General features: G+C 43.2%; 1 protein-coding gene across 20 annotated transcripts in view; it reads left to right on the forward strand.

Moving 5' to 3' along the window:
* Window positions 1–12,977, forward strand: part of ABLIM1 (actin binding LIM protein 1) — a 314,331-nt gene that overhangs the window by 167,986 nt on the left and 133,368 nt on the right. For all 20 annotated transcript variants that reach the window (XM_065552432.1, XM_065552417.1, XM_065552421.1 and 17 more), the window contains 2 exons: window positions 2,232–2,415; window positions 5,768–5,877. In XM_065552432.1, coding sequence (XP_065408504.1) covers window positions 2,309–2,415; window positions 5,768–5,877 — 217 coding nt within the window. In that variant the 5' untranslated portion in view covers window positions 2,232–2,308. The remainder of the gene's footprint in view (window positions 1–2,231; window positions 2,416–5,767; window positions 5,878–12,977) is intronic.

The raw sequence follows: 12,977 nt of genomic DNA on the forward strand, positions 1-12,977 counted from the left end.
GACTGGCTCTACTACTAGCCAGCTGGGTGACCTTGGGCAGGTCACTTCATCTTTGTGCCTCAGTTTCCCCACAGGTAAAATAGGGATAATACTTCATTTGTAAAACACTTTGAGCTCCGCTGATGAAAAGCACTACACAAGAGCTGGGTATGACTGTTTATTACAGAAATTCAGACTCCAGTCCCACGTTCTAACCATTCCCTTCATGAAAGGGCTTTGCTCTGTACACCATTGCTGCTCTGCAGGCCCTGCCCACTGGAGCCTAGAATGCCTCTCTTGGAGGTGGAAAGAACAGGTCCTTGGGTGCAGTGACTGAGAGTGTACCTAACTCTCGACCAAACACCTTGCTCAAATTTGCTGTTTCTCTTCTAGGATTTTACTGTTCTCAGCGTGGTGTTACATGGGTAGGAAGAGGCCTCCGTGCCTTATGACGCCCTGTCTGACAGGATCTCCGAGGCTTGCACATCGACACAGACCACCAGTTCAGCGGCAGGATTAGTCATTTTTGCATAGAATCATAGGACTGGGAGGGACCTCGAGAGGTCATCTAGTCCATTCCCCTGCACTCATGGCAGGACTAAGTATTATCTAGACCACCCCAACAGGTGTTTGTCTAACCTGCTCTTAAAAATCTCCAATGCTGGTCCGGAGATTCCACAATCTCCTTAGGCAATTTATTTCGGTGCTTAATCACCCTGACAGTTAGGAACTTTTTCCTAATGTCCAACCTAAAGCTCCCTGGCTGCAATTTAAGCCTGTTGCTTCTTGTCCTATCCTCAAAAGGTTAAGAAAAACAATTTTTCTCCCTCTTCCTTGTAACATTTTTTTACGTAGTTGAAAACTGTTATGTCCCCCCTCAGTCTTCTCTTTTCCAGGCTAAAGAAACCCAATTTTTTCAGTCTTCCCTCACAGGTCATGTTTTCTAGACCTTTAATCATTTTTGTTGATCTTCTCTGGATTCTCTCCAGTTTGTCCACATCTTTTCTGAAATGTGGCACTCAGAACTCGACACAATACTCCAGTTGAGGCCTAATCAGCGCGGAGTAGAGCGGGAGAATTACTTCTTGAGTGTTGTAAGCAAGACACCTGCTAACACATCACAGAATGATGTTAACTTTTTTTGCAACAGCGTTACACTGTTGACTCACATTTAGCTTGTGAACCGCTATGACCCCCAGATCCCTTTCCGCAGTACTCCTTCCTAGGCAGTCATTTCCCATTTTGTATGTGTGCAACTGGTTGTTACTTCCTAAGTAGAGTACTTTGCATTTGTCCTTATTGAATTTCATCCTATTTATTTCAGATCATTTCTCCAGATCATTTTGAATTTTAATCTTATTTTCCAAAGCACTTGCAACCTTTCCTAGCTTGGAGTAATTTTTCCAGCCCTGTATTTCCATGCAGTCTCCTGCCTGTGAGGCCTGCACCATGCACATCATCAGAACTGGGAAGCAAAAGGGGTGTAGCCTCAGTTAAAATTGTCCATAAGGCATTTGCTAGATGATCTTGTGTGTGCATTCACTGGAATTCAACTAGGAGCAGTTTCACTCAAAGGATCTGCCTTCAGGATTTTGTTTTCTTTAATAAAAAGGGCAATCACTATAACTCTAAATCCTGTAGACCTCTGTGCTGGCGTTGTAGTGGCTTCCAAGGACACATTCCCTCGGACAGGGCAATCTGCACAGAATCTGCAATTTCTTAAAATTGGATTAGATATGATGATCGCAGAGTGTATTGCATGGGTGAGTGTTTGCAGAAACTTGCAATAAAGCATGGCCCTTAGTAATTGCTGGACGTGAAGCCAGTTCCTTTGCTGCCAGTATCTTCTACTACATCCTTTAACAATACATAATCTAGACTCTCCAATTTTATTTTTCTTAACTGTTTTTCTTTGCAGCTCTGGTGAACTGTAATGTGCATGTTACTGACAGACTCATGACAGTGGCTAGGGTCCCCCCCACACACTGTCGCTCTGCAGGCTTCCATAGACTGCTATGCCAGTGAACAACCTCTTGTAGCCAGAGAATGTCAGTCATTCACCATGTGATGTGCTGGGCTGAAGACACAGCTCTGTTATAGAGGGGACTGAGACTACCAAACTCATCTCGTTTGTGACATAACCCAGATCTCCTAAAGCATATGGGGGAGGATGCTATTTGTATAGCTATATATTTCCAACCCGCCAGCCTGATTTGTCTTGTAATTGATTTGTGCTTGTTTTGCTTTTCCAGTGTGTGGCTGTGACCTGGCCCAAGGAGGTTTTTTCATTAAGAACGGGGAATACCTCTGCTCTGTGGATTACCAGCGCATGTATGGAACCCGCTGCAATGGCTGTGGGGAATTCGTGGAAGGAGAAGTAGTGACAGCTCTGGGAAAAACCTACCATCCGAACTGCTTTGCCTGCACTGTTTGCAAGTGAGTCCTTTCTGTGCTGTTAACCCTATCACACGAAACACAGGGAGATCTGCATCGCCACAGCATGCAGTTTTAAAGACTTTTTTTCTATTAGAAGGTGCTTGATTGGGAATGGTTTGTTGTCACCTGAACTTTAGGGAGTTCAGAATGCCCATTAGTTTATCTGAAAAGCATCTACCAGCAAAGCTGTGCTGCTAGGTATAATGCCCTGTACCCTCTCCACACTGCTGCTGTCACACAGGAAGGAATTTAACATCCAGCTTTATGTGGGATAGGTTATAAAGGGCATTTCGATACTGGGTTTCACCTTTGGCTGAACTCAGAACCAGAAGCTTTTAAGGGCCACATTTTAAAATAAGGAAACTTGTCTCAGGGTTGGGTACTTACTTAGTTCCAACTTAGTCCGCCCTTTCCTGTCTCAGAGCTCTAGTGACTCTTAGGCAGCTACAAAAAGAGCTCTTCTTGATCAGGGCCCCAGGCTCCCAGTCTTGTTCCAATGTCTCTGTCCCTCTTCCCCTTCACACCTGCTACACTCCCCTGTGGTCACTAGGTGGAGCTCTAGAGTGGGGCTCACTAAAACACAAGCTAATTTTATTCACATGAATCTATGGGAATACTTGTGTGGGTCAAATTACTTGTGCTTAAATGTTCTCAGGATTTGGGCTTACTCTTCTTGCTGGGGACTGGAAATATTACCTCAGCTGGTCTGCAGTTGCTCCCAACCCAGACACTCTGACATAGTTTAATGCTCTTTTTCAGCCAGGCAGCTGGTCAACTAACATTGTCATTGGTTTCAGTCAAAGAAACACTCTTTCTGTGAATGGAATAATATGGCTTAGAAATTTAAACAAAGCATCAGCATTTCACTTCTTTTTTCTTTAAATCCCAAACGAAATATAGAAAAGAAAGTGAAGGAGCGTTCCAGTCTTTTTGGTTTGAGTACTTGGTATTATCGGGCATCCAATATGCAAAGGTCAAAGTGATTTTATTGAATTTATTGTAGTCACTGGAAGGACCCAACGAAAGAAGGAATGGATCCCAAATGTAACAGGAGTAGCATCTTCTGAAACAGTAGTATATGGTACGGAGAATAAAATTTCATTGTAACTATTGGCATAGTGGTAGTGATTAGAGGCTTCAATCGGAGATCAGCTCCCATGATGGAGTTCTAACATCTTCAAGACCTAAGTTGTGGTCTATAATTACAGTTTGCTTTTGGTGTGACTTGGAAAAGATTCCCACATTTCAATGGCTAGCCAGCTGGTGTGCTGTGTATGATGCTTAGTGTATTAATAACTGTCCCACTGTTACTCTGTGCTCCCCCCCTCACCCCGTCTGCTGTATCCACCCGTTGTCTCATCTTATACTTGGATTGTAAGTTCTTTGGGGTGGGAATTGCCTTCTGTTATATGTAACCAGCTCCTGGCCCCATGGGCGCTTGATCCTTGCTTGATGCCTCTCAATGATATCACAATGCAAATAATATAATAATAATTCCCTATTTTCCACTCTATATATTACTGTTTCAGAAGATGCTACTTCCATTAGGTTTCAGATCCATTTTTATTTCATTCTGTTCTGCCAGTGACCAAGAGAAACTGAATAAAACCATTTTGGCCTCTTTGCATTTTGGATGTCTGCTGAGTATGAAGAAAGAAGGCAGCCACTAATACCCAGTAGTCATCTTGGGTGTGGAAAGTTTAAGAAGCTGGAACTTTTTTTATATGATTTTAACTCTCATTAGGATATTATCCCTGAACGTTGGAGGTTCTGGGGCAACTTGTAGATATATGCTTGTAGGCTATTTCATTGGAGCAGTTCCAACAGAGATTAAATACTACTTGTCTATTCAGCCCAAGTAGAGATCAGCATAACTGAAGAAATATTTTGATCCACATCATTTTGTTTTTTCCTGGTCAGCGGCAGCAAAGACAGGCACAGGATTTCACGGAGAGGAGAAGCCAAAATAAAGTGTCTAGGCTGACTTACAATAGCTCCTGCTTGTAGCAGCCAGTAGCCCTGCTGAGGAGTACAGCAGTGAAGTTCTCCAGCAGCCAGGAAGTTCTGGAATGGGGAGAGGCTCCTCCCTTCCACCAGCTAGAGGCGGGGATTTATCTGATACCTAGAGGTTGATATGAAAGAGGGAGCCATTAAGCAGGGTTCAAGTGAGGACTCTGTATCTGTATCAGGGGGATGGCAGGGCTTCTGAATTACCACACTTGTCTTTCATAGCTGCCTTGGACTAGTAAATGTAGTCCAGTGGCAAGTAGGTGTCTGGTCAAGTTTTCAAGTCCTGATCGAAGTGTTTTGGTCATTATTTTTAAAAATAACAATATGTATGGACTGGCACTGCACTGAGAATTCATATCCCATGTATGTTACAGGAATATTTCCTAAATACAGTAAAAGCAAATGATGTTCTGAAACATGTCTATAAAATGTAGCCCATCGACTTGTGTGGAACGAATAAAAGACTTGTCATCCGTGATGTTTAACTGTTTGTTTTGCAAAAAGAAACTGATGTTGATTTATTAAGGACACTTCTCCTGCTAATATACTTCTGGGTGGGTTGAGATGCAGGCAGCGTGTAGCAGGAAATTAAAGCCATGCGCCTTTTTGGAAGACTTGGAGTTTGAGAATTTCTGCCTAATTTTAGTGAACTGGTGTAAAGTGCTGGATTTAACAACCGTAGAGGCAGAAATCTTCTATTTAGCCACAGAATGGGTACCACAAGGTTCAGCAAGCTTCTTTCCTGATGCCCCACCAGTAAACCTCAACCTTGCTTTTGGGCCCTTGTCCTCTACTGACACAGTGGGGGTGGCTTTGTAATGTGGGTACCTGTTTAAAGTTCTAGGTACTGGAATATAGCCACCAACTCATTTCGTGTGGACCACTGTAGTCATAGTTCTGACGGTCAGTCACTGAACCTAGCCCAGTTTGGTGAACCTTTGAGTTGAACAACTGTATATTTCTTCACCAGCTCTGTGAGCCGTCCATCCACCTTTTGCCTGCTCCTCACTATTTTTGGGTACCATTAGTGACATGCTGAGCCTATCGTTGCTGTCGCTGTTGAGTCTAAGTGAACTCTGCTGTCTGCTTCTCTTTAGATACTGTGCATCTGATATCTTTAGGAAACCAAAATACCAGCCAGTCTAATCTCTGCTCTCCTCACAATTGAGAAACCTTTGGCTTTCACCCAGCTGCCTGACTTTACCATGGCTGCATTTCAGACGTAGTGTCTGTAAGATATTGATTTGCACCAGAGGAAGGCGGCAGGCTCAGGAGATGGGGAAGAGAATGAAATTGCTGGATTAACCTTGAATAAAACTCACTTTTCTCTTTCCCTCTCCAGACGCCCGTTTCCACCAGGAGACCGGGTTACCTTCAATGGAAGGGATTGTCTCTGTCAAATGTGTGCTCAGCCAATGGCATCCAGTCCAAAAGAGATCTCCAGCTCAAGCAGTAAGTATGCCATAGTCTTTCCTAAGCTTCTCATATGTCCAGGAGCCTCAAAAGTTTGCCATGTGTTTTAGTTGTTTTGAAATCAACTTGGTTGATCCTTATTTGTTGTGAGGATTGTGGTTAAGTTCTGATTTCTAGGAACCCATTACTTCTGAGCAAGGGCCCTAGAAAGACCTGTGTTACTGTGGGTGGCAAACACACATTGACAAGTTACAATCCAAACTGAGTCACCACAACCTCTATGAAGCTGTTCTGAAAGAAACCGTCAGTGTTCTTTTATAGGCACCAAACGGGCTATTAATGATGAAGAGGACGTTTCAGAATATGTTGGTCATAGTTTTTTCCCCATGTGTGATTGCACAGGGTTAAGTGTTCCATTTCAGAAGAGGGTGGTGTCAGGGGAAATACATTCTTGCCTCTAATCTGTAACATTTAATGTAATTACATTATCTTCTAAAAATAGCGCCACCATGATTGTCTGAATCATGCCTCCAGTACAATGATACTTATGTGAACAAACTCTCAAGAGATATTTTTATAAAGGCTTGGGGGAGGGGAGGGGGAATATAAAGGGATTGGAGAATGTATGTGCTTTGCTCCTGTATTTGAATGCTTTTTAAAGCAAATAAAAGTTCACCCATCCACAATATATTACAGGGCAACAATGATTTTTATCCATGGGCATCATCCAAGTTAGAGATGGAAAAACCTTTTAAATGCTCCAATTCCTCCCTTGAGAATGCGGCGTTGTTCCCTGCAGCACATTCTTTAGTGGCTGATCCAGTCTAGTTTTAAATCCCAAGTGATGATGCTTTTACCACTTCCCTGCCTGTATTGGGTCTGTGCGAGGAAAACTGCTCTATATTTTGGGGGAAAAGTGGTAAATGCTTTGAGATCCTAGGCTGAAAGGTGCTATGTAAGTGTAAATCTGGCTTGTATCCCTATTCTGTTGATGAGTAAACAGAGGCTCAGATGTTATGTGACTTGACTGAGATCTCAGTCACTTACTGAAGTGGGAAATGAAAACCTGGTCTCTCTACTCCTTGTCTGTCTCTAACTACTAGATATACTCTCTCCCCAGTGTCATGAAACGCCTTGGAAGTGAGTCATCTTATAAAATGTAAGTGCAGGGACCAAATCAGTTGGGGAGAATATAGTTATCTTTAGGGCTGTTATGAGATCTAAGGGACAATCTGGTATTTTAATACCAGACATGCTTCTGAAGCCTTATGAACTAATGTAAATATCCCAGAGGTACATGGGGATGACCTGGGATCTAAGAGATCCATGCTGGGATCTAACTCCTTGAATTATTGTCTGTTAGGGAGGATAGTCCTCTATGAACATACAAGCTGCTACTGGGGGGAGGGGGTTTGGCGGGGCTGGCAGGCTCCCTACCTAACTCCGTGTGGCTCCCTGGAAGCGGTGACGTGTCCCTCAGCTCCCAGGCGGAGGTACGGAAAGGAGGCTCCGTGCGCTGCCCCGAGCGCCAGGCCTCTGCCTAGAAGCCGTGGGACACGTCACCGCTTCTGGGGAGCCCCCCCCAAGGTAAGCACGCCCAGAACGCTCACCCCTACCCATGCCCCAGCCCTGGGCTCCCTCCCACACCCAAACTCCTGCTGCTGCTGGGGGCCTGCGGTGGCCCGAGACTGCCCTAGCCACACTGGCCGCTGCATAAGTCACAGCCGTCCTGGAAAGTCTCCGATTCTGTGACTTCCATGATTTCTGTGACAAAGTTATAGATCAGTCTGTACCAACAAAAAAGCTAGATATTCTATGTTTGGGGGCGGGAGATATTAATGGCTTTTATTTCAGAAAAAAATGTTTACATTGGTTCCTGTAATCTATTATAGAAACTTTCTGCTAGTTTTAATGCTTCGTGAAATGATAGAGTTAATGATTCTAAGGAATGGCAGGAGGAAAAACAGCAGAATAAAGGCAATGGACTTCCAGGAGGCAGATTTTAGGAAACTCAGAGAATTGATAGGTAAGATCCCATGAGAAGCAAGCCTAAGGGAAAAGAGAGTTCTGGAGAGGTGACAGTTTTTTAAAGAGACATTGAGAGTAAAAGAGCAAACTACACTGATGTGTAGGAAAGATTAAAAAGTATGATAAGAGGCCACCCTGGGTTAACTAAGAGATCCTCAGTGACCTGAAACTCAAAAAAGAGTCATACAAAAAGTGGAAGCTAGGTCAAATTACACAGGATGAATGTGAAAAACCAACACGAGCACATAGGGACAAAATTAGAAAGGCCAAGGCACAAAGGTGATTAAACTAGCTAGGGAAAGCATTTTTCAAATATGTGAGAAGCAAGAGGAAGACCAAGGACAGGATAGGCCCACTACTCAGTGAGGAGGGGAAGGCAATAACAGAAAACGCAGCAATGGTTGAAGTGTTAAATGCCTTTTTTTGTTTCAGTTTTCATCAAAAAGTTAACAAGGATTTGACAACTAATGTCCTGAACATCAGTGTAAATGGAGTAGGATCTCAGGCTCAAATAGGAAAAGACCAAGTTAAGAATTACTTAGACAAGATAAGTGTTTTCAAGTCAGCAGGGCCTGATGAAATACATCCTAGAATACTTAAGGAACTGGCTGAAGAGGTCTCTGAGCCATTAGCAATTATCTTTGAGACTCATGGAAGATGGGAGAGATACCAGAGGATTGGAAAAGGGCAAATAGAGTGCCTATTTATAAAAATGGAAATAAGGACAACCCCAGGAAATTATAGACCAGTAGGCTTAACTGGAAAGGTAGTGGAGCACATAATTGAACAATCAATTGGTAAGCACCTAGAAGAAGAAAATAAGGTGATAACTAACAGACGTCAAATCATGTCAAATATCCTAATATCCTTCTTTGGCAGGGTAGCAAGCATTTTGCATAGCGGGAAGCAGTAGATGTGGCATATGTTGACTTTAGTAAGGCTTTTGATACTATCTTGCATGACCTTCTCATATACAATGTAGAGAAATATAGCCTAGACTAACCTGCTCTAAGGTGGGTGTACAGCTGGCTGGAAAAGTGTACTGAGAGTAGTTATCAATGGTTCACAATCGAGCTGGAAGGGCATATCGAGTGGGATCCCACAGGGATCTGTCGTGGGTCGGTTCTATTTAATGTCTTCATAAATTATAATGGCATAAAGAGTACAGTACTCTTAGTTTGCAGATGATACCAAGCTGGGAGGGGTTGCAAGCACTTTGGAGGACAGATTTAAAATAAAGAATGATCTTGACAAACTGGAGAAATGGTCTAACTTAAATAGGGTGAAATTCAGTAAGGACAAGTGCAAAGTGCTAAAATTTGAAAGGAATGGTCAATTGTACAAATACAAAATGGGAAAGGACTGCCTAGGAAGGAGTACTGCAAAAAAGGATCTGGGGGGTTTTAACCGATCATAAACTGAATATGAGTCAATGTAATTCTGTTGCAAAAAAGTGATCATTCTGGGATGTATTAGCAGAAGTGTTGATAAGGCCTCAGCTGGAGTACTGTGTCCTGTTCTGGGCACTGCACTTTGGGAAAGATGTGAGCAAATTGGAGAAAATCCAGAGGAAAGCAACAAAAATGATTAAAGGTCTAGAAAACATGACCTACAAGGAAAGATTGGAAAAAATTGGGGTTGGCTAGTCTGGAGAAGACTGAGAGTGGACATGATAATAGTTTAATTACATAAAAGGCTGTTATAAAGAGGAGGGTGATCAGTTGTTCTCCTTAACCGCTTAGGATAGGACAAGAAGCAAGGGAGATTTAGGTTAGACATTAGGAAAAACTTCCCAACTGTACGGGTAGTTAAGCACTGGAACAAATTACCTAGGGAGTCATTTCTGTCATTGGAGATTTTTAAGGTTAGACCATCACCTGTCAGGGATAGTCTGCTTCATTCTGCCACCCTGCAGGTGACTGGACTAGATGACTTATTGAGGTCCCTTCTAGTTCTACGCTTCTATGATTTTCTGCATTCTAAGAGAGACCACAGACAATAGGAATTTTGTGTTATGCTTGTGCCTAGAGGTCCTGATGAGAGGTGGGGTCCCACTGTGCTAGGTGCTATAAAACCACAGTAAAAGAGCCTCTAAGAGCTTTAATGTACTGCTTGGAAACCTGTGTGTGTCTTGTGATTTTGTGAATGGACTAGATACAGTTATAATTTCTAGAGTTTTTGGTCATTTCAGTGCAAAGTTTTACCAAAAAGAGAAAAATAAAGGTGGGTGCAGGATGTGTTCATAAGGCTCAGAGAGTCTAATGAAGAGTCCTCTTAATGTATTTCTTCCAAGCTGTGCCAGGTGTCACTTCAACTCTGTGGCATAGTAGACTTAAAAGCTGAGAGATCTTGCCGGCACCAATGGGTAAATTGTAACTAGTGTAAAATATTCCAGATCTCCTCCACTCGCTCCTGCAGGCAGAGTCAGTCAGTCATCAATCTTTCCTGATTTCTTTTCCCTTATTTTCAGTAATGTTTGTAATGCAATTCCATTCAGAAGAGAATCTCATTCCTTGAATGTGTCTGTTTTATGTCATGTACTGTGGTCAATTTCCCCTAGTTACTCTTAAGTAGATTAATGAGGAAGCTTATTTCAAAGAAAGTAAAGGTGGGGGGTGGAGGAATGTGGTAGGCTGAAAGTCAGGGTTGACTGCCTGATGTCAATCCACTCAGCACACTGGTGCCTCCTGCTAGCCGTCTTGGGGATTAGCTCTGCCCATCAATACACACTCTCCTGATGGTGCCTCAGCTGCCATCACATCTGTTCCCGGACCCACATCACTCCAAAGACTGCGGCATCATCTTCAAGACACAGCCTTCCACCTGTGTCATGTTCTGTGCTCCCCCCTTTCGGGGGCCCTGCAGTCAACGGTCCAGCTACTTCCCCAGTGGTGAGTAGGGGGGGACCTGGGCCTGCTCACTACTCCGGGTCCTGGCCCAGGGACATTGTAGATGGCAACCACTTGCTGTGTCACCTCTAACTCAGTACATTTCCCTGGGACACTTCCCCATGGCCCCAGCACCTTCTTCACCCTTACCTCAGGGCCTCAACATCTAGTCCTAGCAGCCAGCCAGGAGCTCCCCTGTTTCTGCCCAGCACTGCTCTGTCCAGGGTGCTAGCTTCTATCCACCTGCAAGGCACCCAATTCTCCCTCCTTGAGCTCCAGGGAGGAACTGGTGCTGCTCTGCCCTGCGGCTCTTCTTATATGGGCCTGTTGGGCCCTGATTGGCTGCTCCTCGCAGCCCCTCTTCTATTGGCTGCTTCCTGCACAGCCTTCCTATGGCTCTATTAACCCCTTACAGGCCAGAGTGGGTGGGTACCCCATCATAGTTCCCACTAGAGGTTGTTTTTTTTTTTTAATTTACATTGATATTAACATGCAGGTTGCTCATCGGTGTTACTTCAAAGTTCGGACAAATGAAAGGCAAGTTGACAGCTTTTCTTGGAAAGTTTCAAGGTAAAGCAAATGTCTCTATATACAAGAGTTAATTCTCTTTAAAAACATAACCCTAATATTACTGCAATCTTTTCTAATGCAATGTCAGTGGAAATCAGAAGGAAAAGCTACTGAATAATTCATCTCTTGATTTTCTCTGGAATTACCTGGGGCCCTACTGCAACTTTACCCCTTTTACATGCTTGATGTATTTCCTCAACTCCAAACACATTATCTTTAACAACTAAGGCTTTTTTTTAAAAAAGAGCTGTTTCAGTCTGTACCTCTTTCTTCTGGTTTCCTTGGACCTCCTCCTCTCTCGAAGTACAGCAGCAAAGTCCTAGTAGTCGTCATTCGTAATGTAGGCACGCCAACCCCCTAAATACCCTAGGTGGTGAATTATTCTTATTGATGTTAACAGACAATCTGAGGTAAATGCCTGCAAATAGCTCTGAAAATGTAATGGATTGTGAGCTCTGAAAATGTAATGGATTGTGTTTTGCTACCTTAACTTTGTCTCATTTGACAACTGGATAAATGTGAAGTGATCTACAAAGGTGAGGGGATATATAGCCAGATGCTTAGTAGCGCAAATGTGATGAGAAATGGTTACATTTTAAAGATGCCAGCTCTGGGTGGAGAGAGGGTGTAGGGACATCAATTGGAATTTTAAAAGTGCATTGTTGGAGACTCAAAAGTTCAAACCCTTGCCAAGGACACTAAGTTACCTTCCCTGTGGATAAGTAAGAATGGGATAGTTCTGTCCAGTTTATTATTGTGTGTCTATTTTCTACAATGTCTAGGCGTTTTTTATACAGTTTTCTGATCACTTTCCTCGGCACCTTTTCCCCGACTTTTTTGTTTCATGGTGGTATATTATCTAGAATCCTATATACATACGTTTATCTTGGTTCATCTTGTCTCCCCAATGTGGCTGTGGGGGATGTCTGGCATCTTTTTGGCAGCGCTGTAATTGGTGTGTTTGGTAGTGAGCATTGTGCTTTTCAAGTTTTATTCAGATCTGCTACATGATAGCCTCTTTTTGATCCCATTGACACCAATATTTTTGATCCCATTGACACCAAAGTCCTAATGAACAGTGCTGTTGTAGAATTGTTGATTGCACTGCTTCTCTGAAGACCTACTGTACTGTGTGGTGTTGGGTTTTTTGGTTGGTTTTCGTTTTGTATTGTCTGGATAATCCTGGCTTGTTGCCTCAGTGTTGTTTTTTGAGGAGGTTGCAGGGTCATGCAGCTCTATGGAGAGGAAGGATTGTTTGGGGATTAGGGCTTGGGAGACCTGGGTAATTGTCCCAATTTGTTGAGCTATTCCACATCAAATGAAAACCAGACTTCACAGGACTGTACACCCAGAACTAGCCTAACTCCCTTTCCAAATCACAGCTCAGAAGGATTGCTTTCACCAGGCTTTCACCAGGCCATAGTTTGCATCTGGAAAAATGTGGGGGGTTTGCCTGAAAATGGAGCATAAATCCACTAAAGCGGCATTCTCTGCCTTTGGAAAATATATAATGGTGTACCCATTTTATTCTGAAGTGCCCAGTGATACCACTCAAAGGAACACCCAGAATTTCAGGGCCAAACTGATTTGGGCTACTTCATATCGTGTATGGTGCAGTACAACTATTTTACTATTATTCAACACATGATACTG

This window comes from Chrysemys picta, chromosome 7, assembly GCF_011386835.1.
Source record: "Chrysemys picta bellii isolate R12L10 chromosome 7, ASM1138683v2, whole genome shotgun sequence".
Classification (NCBI taxonomy): Eukaryota; Metazoa; Chordata; order Testudines; family Emydidae; genus Chrysemys; species Chrysemys picta.